A 16131-nucleotide genomic window follows, 5' to 3' on the forward strand; every position below is an offset into this window, starting at 1 on the left:
CAGGAACAGCACAGACCATCTGCAGATGCTTCCTTAACCTGACAAAGGGTGTCTGTGCTCAAAAGTTTGCTAAGAAGAATCTTGTCAACTATTTGAGTTGATTTAATAAAAGATATTGGATTTACCCAAAGAACCTGGTCTGCCTTTCACCATATCAGAGCATGAGTTGGCTTTTTCAGGGGTGGAGGGGACCATACCATGTAACACAGTTGTTCATTCTTTGTAAGCAGATCTTCTGACAGGGTTTATATATTTGTGTACCTGGCCTCATAAATGAAGACAGGGGCTGAATGAGATTCACCTGGCTAAAAGAAGCATTAAACAAATAGAGAAATCCTAACAATGAAGTCATTTGGTTAGCCTGGAGCCGACTTATTATCAGACGTTAGTACAGTAACTTTTACAAGAAGGACCTTAATATCTGAGAAGTGGCCAGGAGCTCAGGTATATATATTATCTGAAAGACAGCATCCTCCAGAGAGTCCCCTTAGCCCATTACAAGGTCATTGGCTTGGTATCAAAATCAGTGGGAACAGTGCCACCTATAGCATAAATTGTACCAATGCTCTTATCCATTGGATCAAAGCACTTAGTGGGTCTGACACTGCTTAGCTTTTGACATCGGATGAGATCACAACCCAAGGTGATAGTGAATCTATCAGCACCTTTCAGCACATGACTGCATATTTAACAGCCATGACTGCAAATTTCCACATTTTATTCCACTCCAAACCACACAAGGAGCAATTGGCTAGCAGTCAGTGAAAACACAAAATAATTTCAAAGACCTTAGAAGCAAAGACCATGGAACTTTAGCTTTCACTGTCTTGTGTATGCTTAGAAACCACTGTGCACTCAAAAAGAGAGTAGGGATATGAATTCAATGTATTATCTTAAATTGGGAGGAAAAGTAAGACTTTAAAGCCTGTTTTCTTTGTTAGAGATGTGGAACATCACACCACCAACACTAGTGAAAGTAAAGTACTGGAAAGGATAATTTGTTCTTGGGGAATATGTTCTAGCATATAATTAAGGATTGTAATATTACCGGTACCTATGAATATTTACAACAAAAGATGGTTGTTTTATATTTAAAAATAAATTAAGAATGGAATATTGCAATGTTTTATTTTACCCTTTACTAAACTGCATTTGTGTGCTTAACGTTAACCTTCCCATCCAAATGTCATTAGCTGCTAATTAAGATGTTGATATGCAGATTGTATATCTTGCAGTAGAAATGATTTGCGAGCACTTACTAGGTGTTTATCAAACTCCAGCACACGTATTGGTTTAGCATAAGCATGGCACGTTTAATTTACTGAGCACTCTCCCAGTTCTCCACTTATTTTCTCTAACATATAATGAGCAAAAGAGAAAGTAAAAAACAATTGAAAAAATTATCAAGACTCTTAAAAAGGGAAACAAACCGCCAAGAGGCTGCATATTACCATTTGTACAGAATTGGTTGTGTTTCTCTTTCCACTACCTAGAAGAAAAGCAAAACAATATATTAAAAGCAAAACACTATTAAAATCTATTAATTTGACCTGACTGGATATTGTCCTACATGTAAAGAAAGAATAGTAAGCTCTTTTGTCTTCGAGAGTTTTCAGATACCTTCCCTGTTACTTACAAAAAGAGTTTAAATCAAAGAAATACAGTAATTATTCTGTTGGTGCAAAGAGTTCTGCAACATAGGATACATTTTCACAGGACTTTTTAATATAATTTATGAATATTTGCTAGCAACATAATTGTCTTTTCTGCTGACATTTTCAAAGCAACACTGTGATTTGTTGGGTCTCTTGAGAGTCCAAGTACAAAACTGATAATTATATTAAATATACATAGACAATAAAGAGTGTGTTTACATAACTATGCCCATAAATATCTGATTGAACAGTCATTGTTCTCAAACCCCTTTTAAGCAGCTCTCAGAGGAATCCAGTTCTAATGACATGATGGTTTAAAAGATGTTGCTCAGTCTTGTTCCATATTTAATTAACTTTCCTTTTTTAAACTTGTGATGGTGGAGACAATAACAAATAGCTCTGAAAAGAGAGAGAGCTTTGAAACATGAGTGAGACCTTGTCATGTTTTGTGCTCCACACACAGAAGAAGTTCTGCACACCAGAGTCGGTGGCCGGGGACTACCAGCTTCCTCAGGGAGTCTATTAGTATAGCATTCACAGTTCACCAATATTAATAATAATATTAAAACCCCGTATACATACAAATAAAGAAAGGGAAAAAATAAAGGGAGAGCTTGTGTAATGAGTGCATTCAGTAAAATGCTGGACTTGGTAATCCCTGTGCCACTACAGAACTAGTGGAGCAAACATTTTTAAGAGAATGGTACATTTACCACCAAGACGTAAAAATCTTTTGAACATTAATTGAGCAGTAATGTATGAATGAATGCATTACAGTGGAATCAGTGTTTCATTTCTGAATTTATGGACAGGATCATTCAGGGGCGTCCTTCACACTGTTTCGCCTTACTTACAGCAGTGCACAGTATTCTGTTTTCATACCGAGCTATTTCTAATTGTTGCCAATTATGATTCATTTACTTTTATGTGTCTTGGTTGTCACAATATTAACATTTGTAAGTCTTTCCCTTTGCAGGCTGTGAGAATCTGTTGTGACATCTCAATAAAACGGGATTCAATCAAGGTGTGAATGAATTGTTAATCTTGTTATAAATAGAAGCTACCATATGTTGATATGGAAGGGACGGCTCCCTCTCTTTTTTGTTGAGGACAGTGTTAGTGAAACAAAGCAACAAAAAAAAAAAGATGGTTTGTCATGTCAGGATTCCATCTTGGATTCTACCATTTTAGAAATAGTTATAAAGTATTATCCTTGGGCATTATCCTTGGGCATTTTGTCGGGCATGCTCATATAGAGAACTGGTGACTATTTTTTTATGTAAGGGATGCTGCCAAAATGAGGAACGGGCATGAGAATACTGTTCTGGCAGAGGCGTAACTAGCTAAACCCTGCCAGAGTTGGGGCCAGGTCTGGACTAACCTTATGGGAGGGGAGGGGGGGAGGAGAGAGGGAGGCTGGGGAAGGGAAGAGGGATGCTGGGGAGGGGTAGTGTCACATGCCCCAGGGACTCAAAGACCCCAGCTGCTGCAGAGCGGTCTGTACACCCCAGCTCTTGCTGCTCCAACTGTGGCATAGGAAGCAACATTCTGGTGCCTCCTGTGAGTGAGTGCCCTCGACTGGCACACCCCAAGTTATGCTATTGTGTTCTGGTAGTGTGTCAGGGAAGCAATGACAAGCACCAGCCTCAACAGGAGTGTCAAGTGTTTATTTCCTTTTTATTTACATGTTTAAACTTCGTCAAACGAGTGTAAACATTTTGGCAAAAGTTCCTGTCCTTGGGCATTTGGAAACCTAAAGATTAGTGCTTGTTCATTCTTAGGTCATCTTTAGTATGGCATGTGTCTGACATAGCTGGCACTGCTGTGTTTCCTCATAAGTCCTGTGCTCCAATGCTATTTGGAAACATCATTCCACTTCTGCAATATCTGGTCTATATTTATACTCTTTGTGACCTGGAGATCTGGCAACAAAACATGAGTAATAATCATTTTAGTACACTATCTCTTACAGTAAAACACATGTCCATGAGAAATGATAGAAGGAAGACAGTCTCAGAGGTGAATGAATAGTTTTTCTATCACTGTATCTGCACATCCCTTGAAAAATAGATGTCCCCTTTCACATTATAGTATAAATACTAAGATGAGCCTCTTATTGTAGCTTTTCCTGACCTGGAGGTGGGGGTGGAAATAGGGAGGCAAGGTAGATAGCATGTCCTAGCTCATGCGCTCGCTCTCGCTCTCTCTCTCTCTCTCTCTCTCTCACACACACACACACACACACAGACATACCTTGTGTATTTTTGTATTGAGCAAGGCAATATGTGTCTCTTGTTGTTTTTCTAAATGCTGTGATAACTCCCAGCGGAACAGTCAACTCTCACTGGGAAGTTTAGATGTCTTCCATAATCTATTTAAATGGCTTTTTAGGTATCACTAAGAAACCTGTTACTCACAAAAAGGTAAGAGGATTCCAGCACTTGATACTAGCAACCAGCTCTTAGAATCCATCTGGGGCTGAATGTGACCATAAGACCTTCCTATTCCTTGGCACTAAACTGAAGGGACAATCAATGCATAAAGCCTTCATCACATTTGCTGCTGCTCTGTTTACTGTTACTTTATTTACATAACTAGAAATTCAACATCTTTGCATGTTTTGCAAGCTGTCATGACATGAGAAGCTAGTAATATGCTATGTTTTGCTTGCTAACATATTTTTGACATATTTTAGCTTTTGATTATAAGATTGCATCTTTCCCAGCTACCATCTGTCTCAACTCAGTGGCACTCTGGCATTTACAAAAACAGTAGGGTGTAATATTTCTTATATACTTGAACTCTACGAGAAACATGCTATTTTCAGTCTCAACCAATATGTCACACTTTCACACATGAAGGCTGAAATGTCTTCTATCCTTTAAGGTATCTGTCAGGAATAAAGAACATATCATCACATCCAATTTGGCTGAGATGAGTAATATATTAATGAGAATAAAAATGGGAACAGTTTCTGACTTATAAATAGATCTGGCATTTTACAAGCCTTGTGTACTGTTGCCTTTGTTTATCCTTTTGTCAGCATAAATGAGATTTTCGTATAAAATTTCTTTTTTTTTGTACTCAGCATTATATGCATAAAATTCTTGAGGCTGGAGTTTTAAATGTGACACATTTTCCTTGAAATATCTGGCAACCAGAGACTTTCATACTTTACTTCTATCCCCTCCACCCTCCATCTGTGGAGAGTCAAAATGTGACATTCAGCAAAGTGGAAATCACACTTTATATCTACCCTGACAGCAATAGGCAAGCAGCTCCAGCCATTTGGACTGTTGTGATGTGCAATTCTAAAACTGCAGTATTTCAGCAATGCTAGTTTCAATAGGATGAATCCAGCAACTCGAGCAATAGGATAGGCGATGCCAAAATATCTAAAGAATGCCTTTGGCATTAGTCCTCAGGTGAGTTTGAACAGTGCTTGGCACACTGGTGAGCAACGATGGCTTTATATTCGTTTTCCTTTCCTCTCAGTATTGAAGGCATCTAGGGGGCAATCCAGCCCCCAGCAAGGTTGCTTTAAGTTGCACTATCTCATTATAACCCCATAAGGACTATTTTGTCAGTGGAGAGCATCATATAAGTAGCATACTTTAGCCACACTGCCTTCTGCCGTCTATCCCAGCACAGAAGTTAAGGGACATGAGGTTAACAGAGTCATTGTCAGAGCTGGGATAAGAACTGAGGAGGTTCCTGATTCTAAGTCTTCTCTCCTGCCTCTAGCCCCCAAAGTTGGAAGATGCCTATAATAGATTTCACCGGAACTGAAGTATGAAAATAATTTGGCAATTCAGATGTATGGTGACCAACTAGCAGTGAAAGCAGCAAATGAGTTTGGATATCTCAAGTGGATTTTAAGAACTGCTTCTGGCAGGATGCTGTAAGTGTTCTCATCTTGCTTTAGCTGTGGCAAGGGTGTTCTCACCCTTTCGGATGAGGCTGTTTTTGATGGTTTTTGTTGTTAGACCTGGTAGTTGTATGAGAGTTCATGCAGTGTTAAGGACTGGTTAGTCAAACACTTGTATGAGAGAGAGATAGGGAGAATCCTGCCTTGACAAGTGTTAGAGGAAAGGCTAAGAAGAACTAAGTCTGGACAAGAGAAGACTAATGCAGGTTCTGATAATCATCTTCAAATACCTGAAAGACAATTACAGAGGGGATGGAGATAGGCTTTTCTTTGGGCCATAAGAGACAAGACTAAGAAAAATGGCCTCAAGCTTCAGGATGGGAAATTTAGTTTGGAAATTAGGAGGAACGTTCTGACTATGAGGGTGATCAAGCTTTGGAAGAGACTACCTATAGAAACTGTGGACTTTATATCCCTGTATGTTCTTAAGAGCGGTTAGACATAGCCATTGGCTGGGATGGGTTAGTCAGGGGTGGTCCTGCCTTGAGCAGGCTGCTGGACTAGATGACTTTGTGAGGTTCCTTCCAGTCCTTAGTTTCCTACAATCCTAGATGAGTTCCTGAGGTCCTTTCAAGCCCTACTTTTCTATGATTCTAATGTCTTTTCTATTTAAAATGGAAGGGTATCGGGGTAGGGACCATCTGCTGCCTCTACATTTGTATATGTCCTGGTAAAATGGAAATGTGGCTGACTCTTAGAAGTGACCATAATAAACACAATGAATGTTAATAATAATGGCACTGAAATAAGAAAAAGATAAGACACAACACACACATAATGGTAAACTGAATTTATTTCCTCTTGGAAAACAATTCCAGTAATCTCCAGGTTCAGACCGCAGAGTAAACATTAATAACAGTAACATACAGGTTAGTTCAACTGATTCAAGAATTTGGCTGTGTGAAATCATTAAGGAAAGTCTTGAACACTCAAAGCTTCAAATGGTATCCAGGAAAAAAAAAAAGTTTCTTTGACAATCTACATAACAACTATTGCATATATGATAATGCTATCTGTCATATCGCAAGGCTTACAAATATATATACGGGCCTTATTCAATGGTGGGGTCTTGCTCTGTGAGAAAGCCTTTTCATATTTTTTGCAAGAATCTTCAGCAATAAAAAATAGTCTTGGATTCATCTGTTTGTATACCAAAAGAGAGATATTTTAGACTTAAGTTTAAATGAAAGGAAGGCCAAACAGAGCTGTAAGGTAACGGTTAATTTTTTTCTCCCTCTTCTTCAAAAATGACACATTTTCTTAAGCCTTTTTTTCCTCACACAGTATTATTATTATTTTTATCTTTCTTGAATAGGGCCCAAGTCCACTTGTCTTTATAAGACCATTTTAGTATCAGACAACATAATACATGTGCAACACTTTATATACAGGAAGCCTATCCGGTGCTCAAAAGTTCAAACACATGAACATCCAACAGTTTCGATAATACAAGTTTTATGGTACAATACAATGTTTCTGAATAATATACATTAACAATGAAAGTTTCGTGCAAAGAGTAAAATGTGTTCCCTTTTTGTGCCACAAAGAATTCTCTTGAAGAGATGGGCCTTGCACTAACTGCTATGTTGGGTCATCGTATGATTCTGGAATAAAAACAGAAAAGAGAGCTTAGTTATAGGATAGGCATTGCTACATGCAGCTGTACTAAAAATTCTACTAATAGTATATTTGCCATCTCTGTAAAATAGCCTAAATAAACTTCGATGTTAACAGAAGAGAGCTCTCTGTTCACATTTTCGCACTGGCTTTATTTCATAAGTCAGGAGAATGGCACTGGAATGCCTTAAAGTCCATTAGGTCAAATATGCTCTGGTGGAAGTGAATTCAAGTTCACTAACCACAGTGCCCACTCCCATGCTGTTGAATTTAGCCTGTAATGCATATGCCAAACATTTCTTTCCCTTACTTGCTGTAATGCCAACAAACCAGAAATATGCTAATTTTAACTTCCTTGCTAGAACATGCAATCAAACATGATCAGCAACAGAGTATTTTAACGTCGAAAGGGCACTGTAATGTTCACTTGGCTGACCAAAAATTGTGAAGGGGAAGCCAGAAAGATTCTTTGATTTATCAAACAACAGTTCAAACTCTCATATCCTTAAATGAATGTACTGCCTTGTGTAAGGTGATATTGGTTCAGAGACTGATGTTTCTTGGTGTGAGATCGCACTTCACCCTCTCTGCTTACTCATACTCATTGTTGTCCAAATAAGAGAAGGTTCCCAGTGAATGCTAGGTCTTCTGCAACATTAACAGTATCCACAGAAAACTGGACAAAGCCTGCAATCTCAGTTCAGAGAAAACAGAATAGACACCAGAGGGTAATGACTTTGCAATCACCAATGCAGGCCAGATTTGAACTGGCAACCCTGAGGTGAAACCAGTTGTGCCCCATTATTAGTTTCTAAACTGTACAGTCCGTTCATTTTATCAGTTTTAATTCAAACTCTTCTGGACTAAAGCACTTTAAAATAAACCTATTCCCAAAAGATATCCATCATTTTCAGTGAAGCGAACACCTACTGAACCATACGCTTAAGAGCCACCCATGAATATAAACATAAAAACAGCCACAGCAAAACAAATGTGAAATACAGTCTGATTCTATGCTAATCTAACAGCCTTAGACAAATATAAAGCTGCACACACGTACACGCAATAGTTCATGGGACATTGGCAAGAAAAGGCTCACAGAGTAAGGCAGGAATTTTTAAAGTAGTGTCATTCTCAAGATGAAAAGAAAAATGACCCATTGACACTTGAAGGCAGGATTTTCAGATGTGAATGCAAAATGATTTAATGCTGGTGGCAGGCATTTCAGATCTTCCAAGGCCGAAGAGTTAAATAAATAAATAAATAAATAGATAAAATGGCATAATAAATTATATATATGATATAATACATACATATCATGCCATTTGATTTCATATAGCATCTTTTTCAAAAGCTCATTTCAAAATACTGTAAAGCTGGAACAATACACTGCAGACTAAAATGTTGGCCAGTCACAGGTAATGGGCTCTGACTTTAAACCACAAGAGCAAGGAAATTAAGAGTTAAATCTGACAGTCTACCTTTTTGTCATCCTATTGTGTCCATTATTGCTGCACTTGCGGCATATAACCCACAGACGGATTTGAGACCCTGCAGTCTTCAGAAACAAAGGGACAAGTTAAACATGGGGTGACAGTCAGAATTCTGATGGCCCCTGGTTTTGAGTGTTTAAAGTCAGAGGCAAATTGCTATTTTGAACAAGGATTTGGGGTGTCTTTATGTTTGAATCTACCCAAAAGTAAATGCATGTCAGTTGTCCCTGCTTTTTTTGACTGAGCTACACATAATCAGTTTGGAGTCTGGAAGAGCTGTGCAGCAGTATGTGAAACAATTAAAAGGTGCTCTGTATGTGTACTTAGTGCTGCTGCTGCAGTGACATTTTTTATTAAAAAATAAAAAGGCACAAAAGTGAAAGAGAGAAAACAAATCACAGAATGAGGACCTGCTCACCCTTGCACTGAGTGGCCCAGACCATAGTGCCTGATGCAAAATGAGATTCTTCAGGGATAATGAAGAGATAATTAAGAAAAAAAAAGGATAGTGGAGAAAAAGGCTGAATAGGGCAGGACCCGAAGAAACCCAATGCAAAGAGTTTATGGAGCTTAGGCCTTATTCATGAAATGGTACTTATTTTAAACAATCAAAACAGGACACCATTGCTCAGGTTTCCTAGAACAATCAGTGCTCCCCAAAGGTGTTTTTAGACAACCATAAGTTAGGGAGAAATACCTGTTCAGTTTCACATAAGACAGACTTTTTCATAAACTAAAAGTGAAAGCACATCAGGGCCATAACATTGACCAGACAAGTGGACAAAGGATGGAAGAGGAGAGATCAGAAAAGGAGGAAAAATCTGTAATCCCACAGAGAGCCATATTCCATTCTACAAAAAGCCATCTATTGGAGACCCCATGGCTAAGTGACTGAAAATTGCAAACATTAATCCCAGTTATGAACTGTTGTTGCTTTTATGAGGGGTGCTGTGTTTAAAAATTTAGGGCAAAACTCTTCTCTATTAACCACCCAGCAGATCCTGAATCTGATATTCTGCAGTCCCTATTGTGTACAGAGCTCCTACTTCCATGACAGTGGAAGATTGCCCATGTAGAAAAACAACGCGGAGCTCCCATGGACATGGACGTGGCAGCTCTGTGCACACAGGGATAGCCCAGTGTTACTGCTAAGAACAGCTATGTGGCTGTGAGAGCAGAATTGGCCTGTAACAACTGATACATCACATTTAAGAGCAGAAATTTTAAAAAATATATCTTTCAGAAACTCTTAAATATCTTTCCTGATTTTGGACCAACTGGTTGTGTGTGGGGGAGGGTTTTTTTTTCTTTGCTGCATGTCTGTAACTCAAGTAAAGTGTTGAAGACTACACATACTAATATCCCCCCTCTCAGCACAGTACAGATACAATTTTTTTTGTTAGGTAAGAGATACAGTCCCTCTGTGAAACAAAAATTTTGATTTTGTATTCAACAATGGAAAGAGAAAAATATTCTGTACATGCCTCACCAGTGAGGATGGGGCAATTTGAAACCCCCCTCTGATTTCAGGATGAAAATCTATGTTGTGCACACAAGTCCAGGCTATGCACATACAAAATAGAGACATGGTGGAAAAAAAGTCATTTTGCCACTGCATTTGTTTCCCTCAAAATAAATAAGTAAATAAAGCAAGCAAACAAAAAACTAGGAAACCTGTAAAATATACTTATTTCCCTAGCTCTATCTTATTCCGGAAATAGCTATTTAGTCAGAGAGAACTTGGCTTCAACATATTTCACATAGAAAAACACTTTCAAAACGTATGTATGCTGTTTCTAGAGATTGAGATTTCTCTAGCAGAACCAGTGATATAAACCCAGAATCCTAACTCTCAGTGAGCTGCTTTAAACCATTAGGCTACACCACTTTCCACGAGCAAAAAGCCTTGGGAAATCCCTGTACTTAAGGCTATAGAGTTAAAATCATACCCAGATTTCAATACAACACTAACTGGAGAAATCTCTTCTACAAAGAGAATTGGGTTGTTCTGCAAAAATGGTTGAGACAGTAGAAAGTAATAATAATTTCCTGTTACTTGTTGCCTTTCTATATTTATCTCTATCTATCTCAAAGAGACAAAATGCGTAAGCTTGCAAAAAATACCATGCACTGCATCAAATATAAGGAAGGAAAAATATTCACTGATTGCTATCCCGTTAGAATCTCTAATATAAACTCCAGTTGCATTCAATTAAAATGAGACTTTTTTAACTAGATAAAATAGGACACAATCATACCTGAGACGCAGTGCACAAAGGGTACAAATAAAGAAATATAGAGATGAAATGTGGATGTATTCTTTCAACAGATGGTGACAGTACCACGGCAGCATGTTATTTTTTCCTTAGTTCAAGAACACAAACATCAGTAATCAATCACCACTGATTAACTAATTATGGGACCCTACATGTTATCATTTATGTGGAATCCTTTATCTGCACACATTAAAGATAATCTTTGTTTTTTTTTAAACCCCATTGCACTATGATACAGTTTCAGGTTGTAAAACAGAACTCTACATTACCATCAACCTTTAAGCACTACATTTTTTTTTAACAAAAGCAATTGGTTTCCAACAGGCTGGATAATAAGTCTTTTGACCTGCATTCTTCTTTGACCCATTAAGGTCACCCCTGTGCTCGGGCATATAGCTGACTTAGGAAATGCCTGCAAGTCCTACATTTCATCTCCTGCCCACTCAAAATAAAGCTTTCTTTAAATGTGTCTGTACGGGTCCCTGAAGACCAGGGAGGCATCCCTGTAGTGGGCAATAGAGGGACTGAAGCTTCTGCCTTTATTAATGAATGCAGACCATTATGAGTCTGGCTGGCTCCTGCACTGTTCCCAGAAGCATATACTGTACGTGACTTAAAATGCTAGAATATTGACACAAAGCGAGCTGGGCACCCCTAAGGAAAATTACTCCTTGGATATAATGTAGGCTCGTAACAGCTATTAGAGTACAAAATAAAACCCTCCGGGATCAAACTGACATATACCGCATTCTACCTACTCCTCAAACATTAGAAGAATTTCTTTGTGAAGGCATTCTCAAGGACAGCATTAAACTGACTTTTGTAGCAATCTGCAACAGCTTTTTGGCTTACAGCTTTTAGTACTAAATCTCTAGTTTGAATCAATATAAGTACTATATCTTCTACATTAATCAATACATTTGGTTCAATACATGTTCTATTAAATTATACTTTCTAATCAAGATTTTCTGCATCTCTCCTCTCCTTTTTAATCCAAACTTCTTACTACTTCTTTATTCCTTGTATCATACTTTTCAAACTGTCTTAGGCTAACAATGGGATGTTGGATTTTCCACAGTTATGCAGGGATGAAGGGGGGTGGGGAGGAGGAGAACAGACTGTTAAAATAGCAAACCCAGCAAAACCTAAAAAAGAGTATTATTAACGACACATTTTGAATCTAGTTCAACAATATCAACATGGGTTTTGGAATCTCAGACTGAAACTTCATCACTTTAGTGGCTATCATGATATAATATCTGTAACATAGAGCTATGCTTTGGCAAACAGTGAAATTTTATATCACATGGGGCTGGAGGGAAAAAGCTGCTACAATATTAAAAACACAAAACAAAACACTTCAGACCCAAATCACAGTGCTAGTTAAATGTTCAGGTAAGCCTGTTTTTACTGCCCTAACCCTCAAAACTGTGATGCTTAAGCACTGCAGCACCTGTTTCTCTGTTAAAGCCCTTTTATATTGTGCAGTGGCTCTTTCCTGATAGACTGCATTACAATTATACCTGAGGCAATATTGATGAGTTATTTAGATTTGTGAGATACTTAGCTGTAATATACACTATCAATTAAGATGCAAAAAGGGTACAGTATACCCTTATTTAGCCAAAGTCTTGAGGGATATTTGAAATATGTGGATAAAAGATGTTTTTAATGACTGGAGCAACATATACTGCTATGGAAGAGGATTTAGTCACATTTGTGTTAGGTTTGGTTGAACAAGGTTATTCTTTATCTGTAAAGAATATGAAAAGGTAATGTCAAAACAATAAACATATATTGCCATTGCATACTTTTGCCACTGTCTTGCAGATGAAAAGCATTGCATTGATGTGCCTGGTTTACACAGGCATGGTTTCTTTTCCTTGTTATAATCGCTGCAAACCTGCAGAGAAACTGTTGCATTTTCTTTTGACATTTAGTATCATCTCACACAGCTTGCAATAACATCTTATAATCCTTTCTAGATGACACTGTGTCACCATTAAAGAAAGAGGTGAAATAGCATAATAAACGGGAAGAACAGAAATGCATAGAATTTAAAGACAGATAAGACCTATTAGGGCATTTTCTCCACCCATCCTGCCAATGACAGATTATTGCCCATAGTGTAATTTCAAGTGTTTTGCCCAGTCCAATTTTAATTAGAGCTCCAACACTTCTCTTGGGAGACAATTTCACAGCTTTACAGACCTCAAGGTTAGGAAATTTTTCCTGATGTTCCTCCCAGGAGAGGAAAAGGCTCAACCAGCCCAAAATCACATGTGCAGTTATATCTACATAGTTAGAAGCTGGTTTCAGACAAATATTTAGGCCATTTCAAAGCATCCAAAAATGGGAAGCCTACGTTTGATATATAGGATCTACACCACCACTATGACCAAGTCAGGAAGCTTGATTCCTTGACTCATATTCAATACAATTAAAAGTAGGGTAGATGGGATCTATCGGTGTTCCCCTAACCAGGATGCAGCCAGTGTTCTCACCGATATAGTTAATGTAAGGGACATATCTGGGTCTACTCCTGTTACAGCTTTGACCTATGTTATAATTGGATCCTTGGATGATCAAGCTAAATCATTTTTTTCACTCTGGTGTAGTTGAAATATGTATGGGAACTTAGTCCAAAGCTAACCAAGACACTAATTTAGTGAGCTCCTCTGCAGGTAAGAGAAAAAACCCCAAACCCCAAATCACTATTTTTGAAACCTGGGAATTAAAAAAACAAATGTTTCTATGGTCTGCCTTAGAATGGTGTGTCTTCAAGTACCTTAGAATAACCCCTAATGTTCAGGTGATGATCTTTGGAAATTGGATTCATTCTTGGCACTTGGAGGTCCTGATTGGGTTTAAGGGAGTTCTGCAGCTGGAAAGAGGATAATGTTTGAGTACTCATGAAAGGTGACAGCAGGAAACTAGCAGGAGGGTTTCAGAACAGAGAAAGAAAGATTATAGGCAGGCTGTGAGTTGTGAGTAGTAACTACAGTACCCCAGTGTACTTGACAAAGGAGAGGAGTATTGACCTCCATTGTTTTATTTGAATTCTTTGGTATTTTAGATAAAGGAAAAGATGAAGTCTCATCCAGGCTGAATAACTGGATACTAGGACTGAACTCAAAACAAACCCAATACCATTTCAACTCTGACAACTGGGGTTTTACCATGAAACGAACATTTGATATGATGTACAACAGAGCTACCTCACCACATACACAGTGTCATATCCTGTGAGTTACTGTGTACCTTCAAATGCCATTGAAGTAGAGGGAATTGAGTAGCACTTATCACCCTGTAGAACATGGCCCATAATTAGGTCTAATAGGCAACAAAATCATTATCTTAGGTCATGGGTGACCTTCGTTAACAATGACAATTTGCAAAAGTCCTCTCTGAATTATAATTAAACAAACAACTTAGATTACTTGATCTTTTTGAGAAAGTTGTGTATGATATTAGTACCTCCGAAATGGCACTGTTGGGAACCATTTATGACATTCGTTCATGTTTATATCAGAGGACCTAGCATTATGATTCTTATACATGAAAATTTCAAACTATGTTAGAAGAAACAAAATCACAAAATCACTAAATAGATAGGGCGCTCATGGGATACAACTTGGAATTTAAAAATGCAAGCCTCCCATTTTTATTCAGCAATTTATAGAGAGCTACTAGTAAAATGTCAGTGAAGGAGTGACCCATTTCTGAACTCTGAATGGCAAAGACCTGCTGTTTGTAAAAATATAACGCACATTTTTAGGTTTAGAAAAGAATGTCTCATCCTTGGGATTGTCTGAGCAGCATCCAGAAGTGGGTGATGCATAATGAACATGGATATGCATCGTTCTTTGCACTTCCCTCACCATCAAGGCCATCTAAAATTACTGGGTTAAGTCATTGGCATAAGTTTAAGGAACTTCAAAGCTGCCTGAACTTCAAATGCCTATAGACATTTAGGGGAGGTGTTCTAGCTCATGGTGCTTTACACAAGCACCATGAGTGAGAGCCACCCTGACCCAACAGATGTCTTCCTGTTGGGTCGGGGGGCTTAAGCTTGCCTGTATCAGCCCTGGCCACCAGCCAGACTGCCCCTCTCCCCAGTCCCTGCTTCATGCCCCCTGGCTCCAGCTGCAGGAAAGCAGAGCCAGCAGCTGTGTGCTGCCCCCGTCAAGAAGCTCAGGTGGGGGGAGGATGAAGAAGGGTGGGTCTCCCTTCCCTCACCTCTGGCCCGAGCCTCTTGACAGCAGCAGCACCACAGTTGCCAGCTGGGCTCTGTCATGGCCAGAGTTGGGGAAGGGGCAGGGGGTGTGAAACGGAGGCCCTTTCCACACAGGTCTGGCTCAGGTCCCCCCAATACTCCAGCTGGGTAGCTGGAGGGGGGGGCTGCAAGGCGAGGGGGCTCCACTGCACCCTGCCCTCCACCCCCCCCAGCGCTGGCCATGGCAAAGCCCAGCCAGCAGCTGCATGCTGCCTGCTCCCTTCCCTCTCCCTCTCCTGCTGCACAGGGAGGAGACAGCCTTGTGTACACGAAAAATGAACCCTCCCCAATATGCTTTACTGTAGAGCACGTCAGCTAATAGCTGATTTATCAAGGGTTAATTTTTCACATGGTCAGCCATTTTTAAAGCGTCCTGCATCTGTAAGCATGTATTATGTCATGGATGTAGAGCAGGAGTGGGCAATTATTTTGGGGGGAGGGCCGCTTAACAAGGTTTGGTGAGCTTTTGAGGGCTGCATGGGTAGCCCCACCCCTTGACAGTTGACCCGCCCCCTGGTTGCCATCTTGGGACCAGAAGTCCCACCTCCTAACACCTGACCTTTGCCACTGGAAGTCTCTCCCCTTGCCCCCCCACTCCAAATGCTCCTTTGGGGAGGGCAGGGGTTACCATGTCAGAACCAGAAAAAACCCAAAGTCAAACACCTACTATAACATTTTAATTTTACTACAAAAATATTTTGTCATGATTTATGTGAGTACTGTATATAGAGTAATTTCATAATAACTCAAAATAAATTCTTAATCTTTTATATTGTGTGGGGAGAGTGGTTAGGGGTGTGTGTGTATGGTGGGGTGTGGGTGTATGTGGGGGCCATAGGGTATGTTGGGGTGTTGTGTATATGTGGGAGGTTGTGGGGGCAGGGTG

The 16131-nt window shown here is 39.3% G+C and overlaps 1 protein-coding gene and 1 long non-coding RNA gene across 2 annotated transcripts in view; one reads left to right on the plus strand and one right to left on the minus strand.

Annotated features, from left to right (window-relative positions):
* Nucleotides 1-3268: 3268 nt before the first annotated feature.
* On the plus strand, nucleotides 3269-6685 carry LOC109318117. Its single transcript, XR_002103185.1, has 2 exons — nucleotides 3269-6100; nucleotides 6148-6685. It is a non-coding gene; the product is annotated as an uncharacterized LOC109318117 (long non-coding RNA).
* The window catches only part of ZNF521 (zinc finger protein 521), a 282621-nt gene continuing 272848 nt past the window's right edge, over nucleotides 6359-16131 (minus strand). The window contains 1 exon segment of the mRNA XM_019547159.1: nucleotides 6359-7187. Within this exon segment, the coding sequence (XP_019402704.1) occupies nucleotides 7158-7187 (30 nt within the window). The 3' untranslated portion in view covers nucleotides 6359-7157.

Source organism: Crocodylus porosus, unplaced genomic scaffold (genome assembly GCF_001723895.1).
Source record: "Crocodylus porosus isolate Cpor-Errol unplaced genomic scaffold, CroPor_comp1, whole genome shotgun sequence".
Classification (NCBI taxonomy): Eukaryota; Metazoa; Chordata; order Crocodylia; family Crocodylidae; genus Crocodylus; species Crocodylus porosus.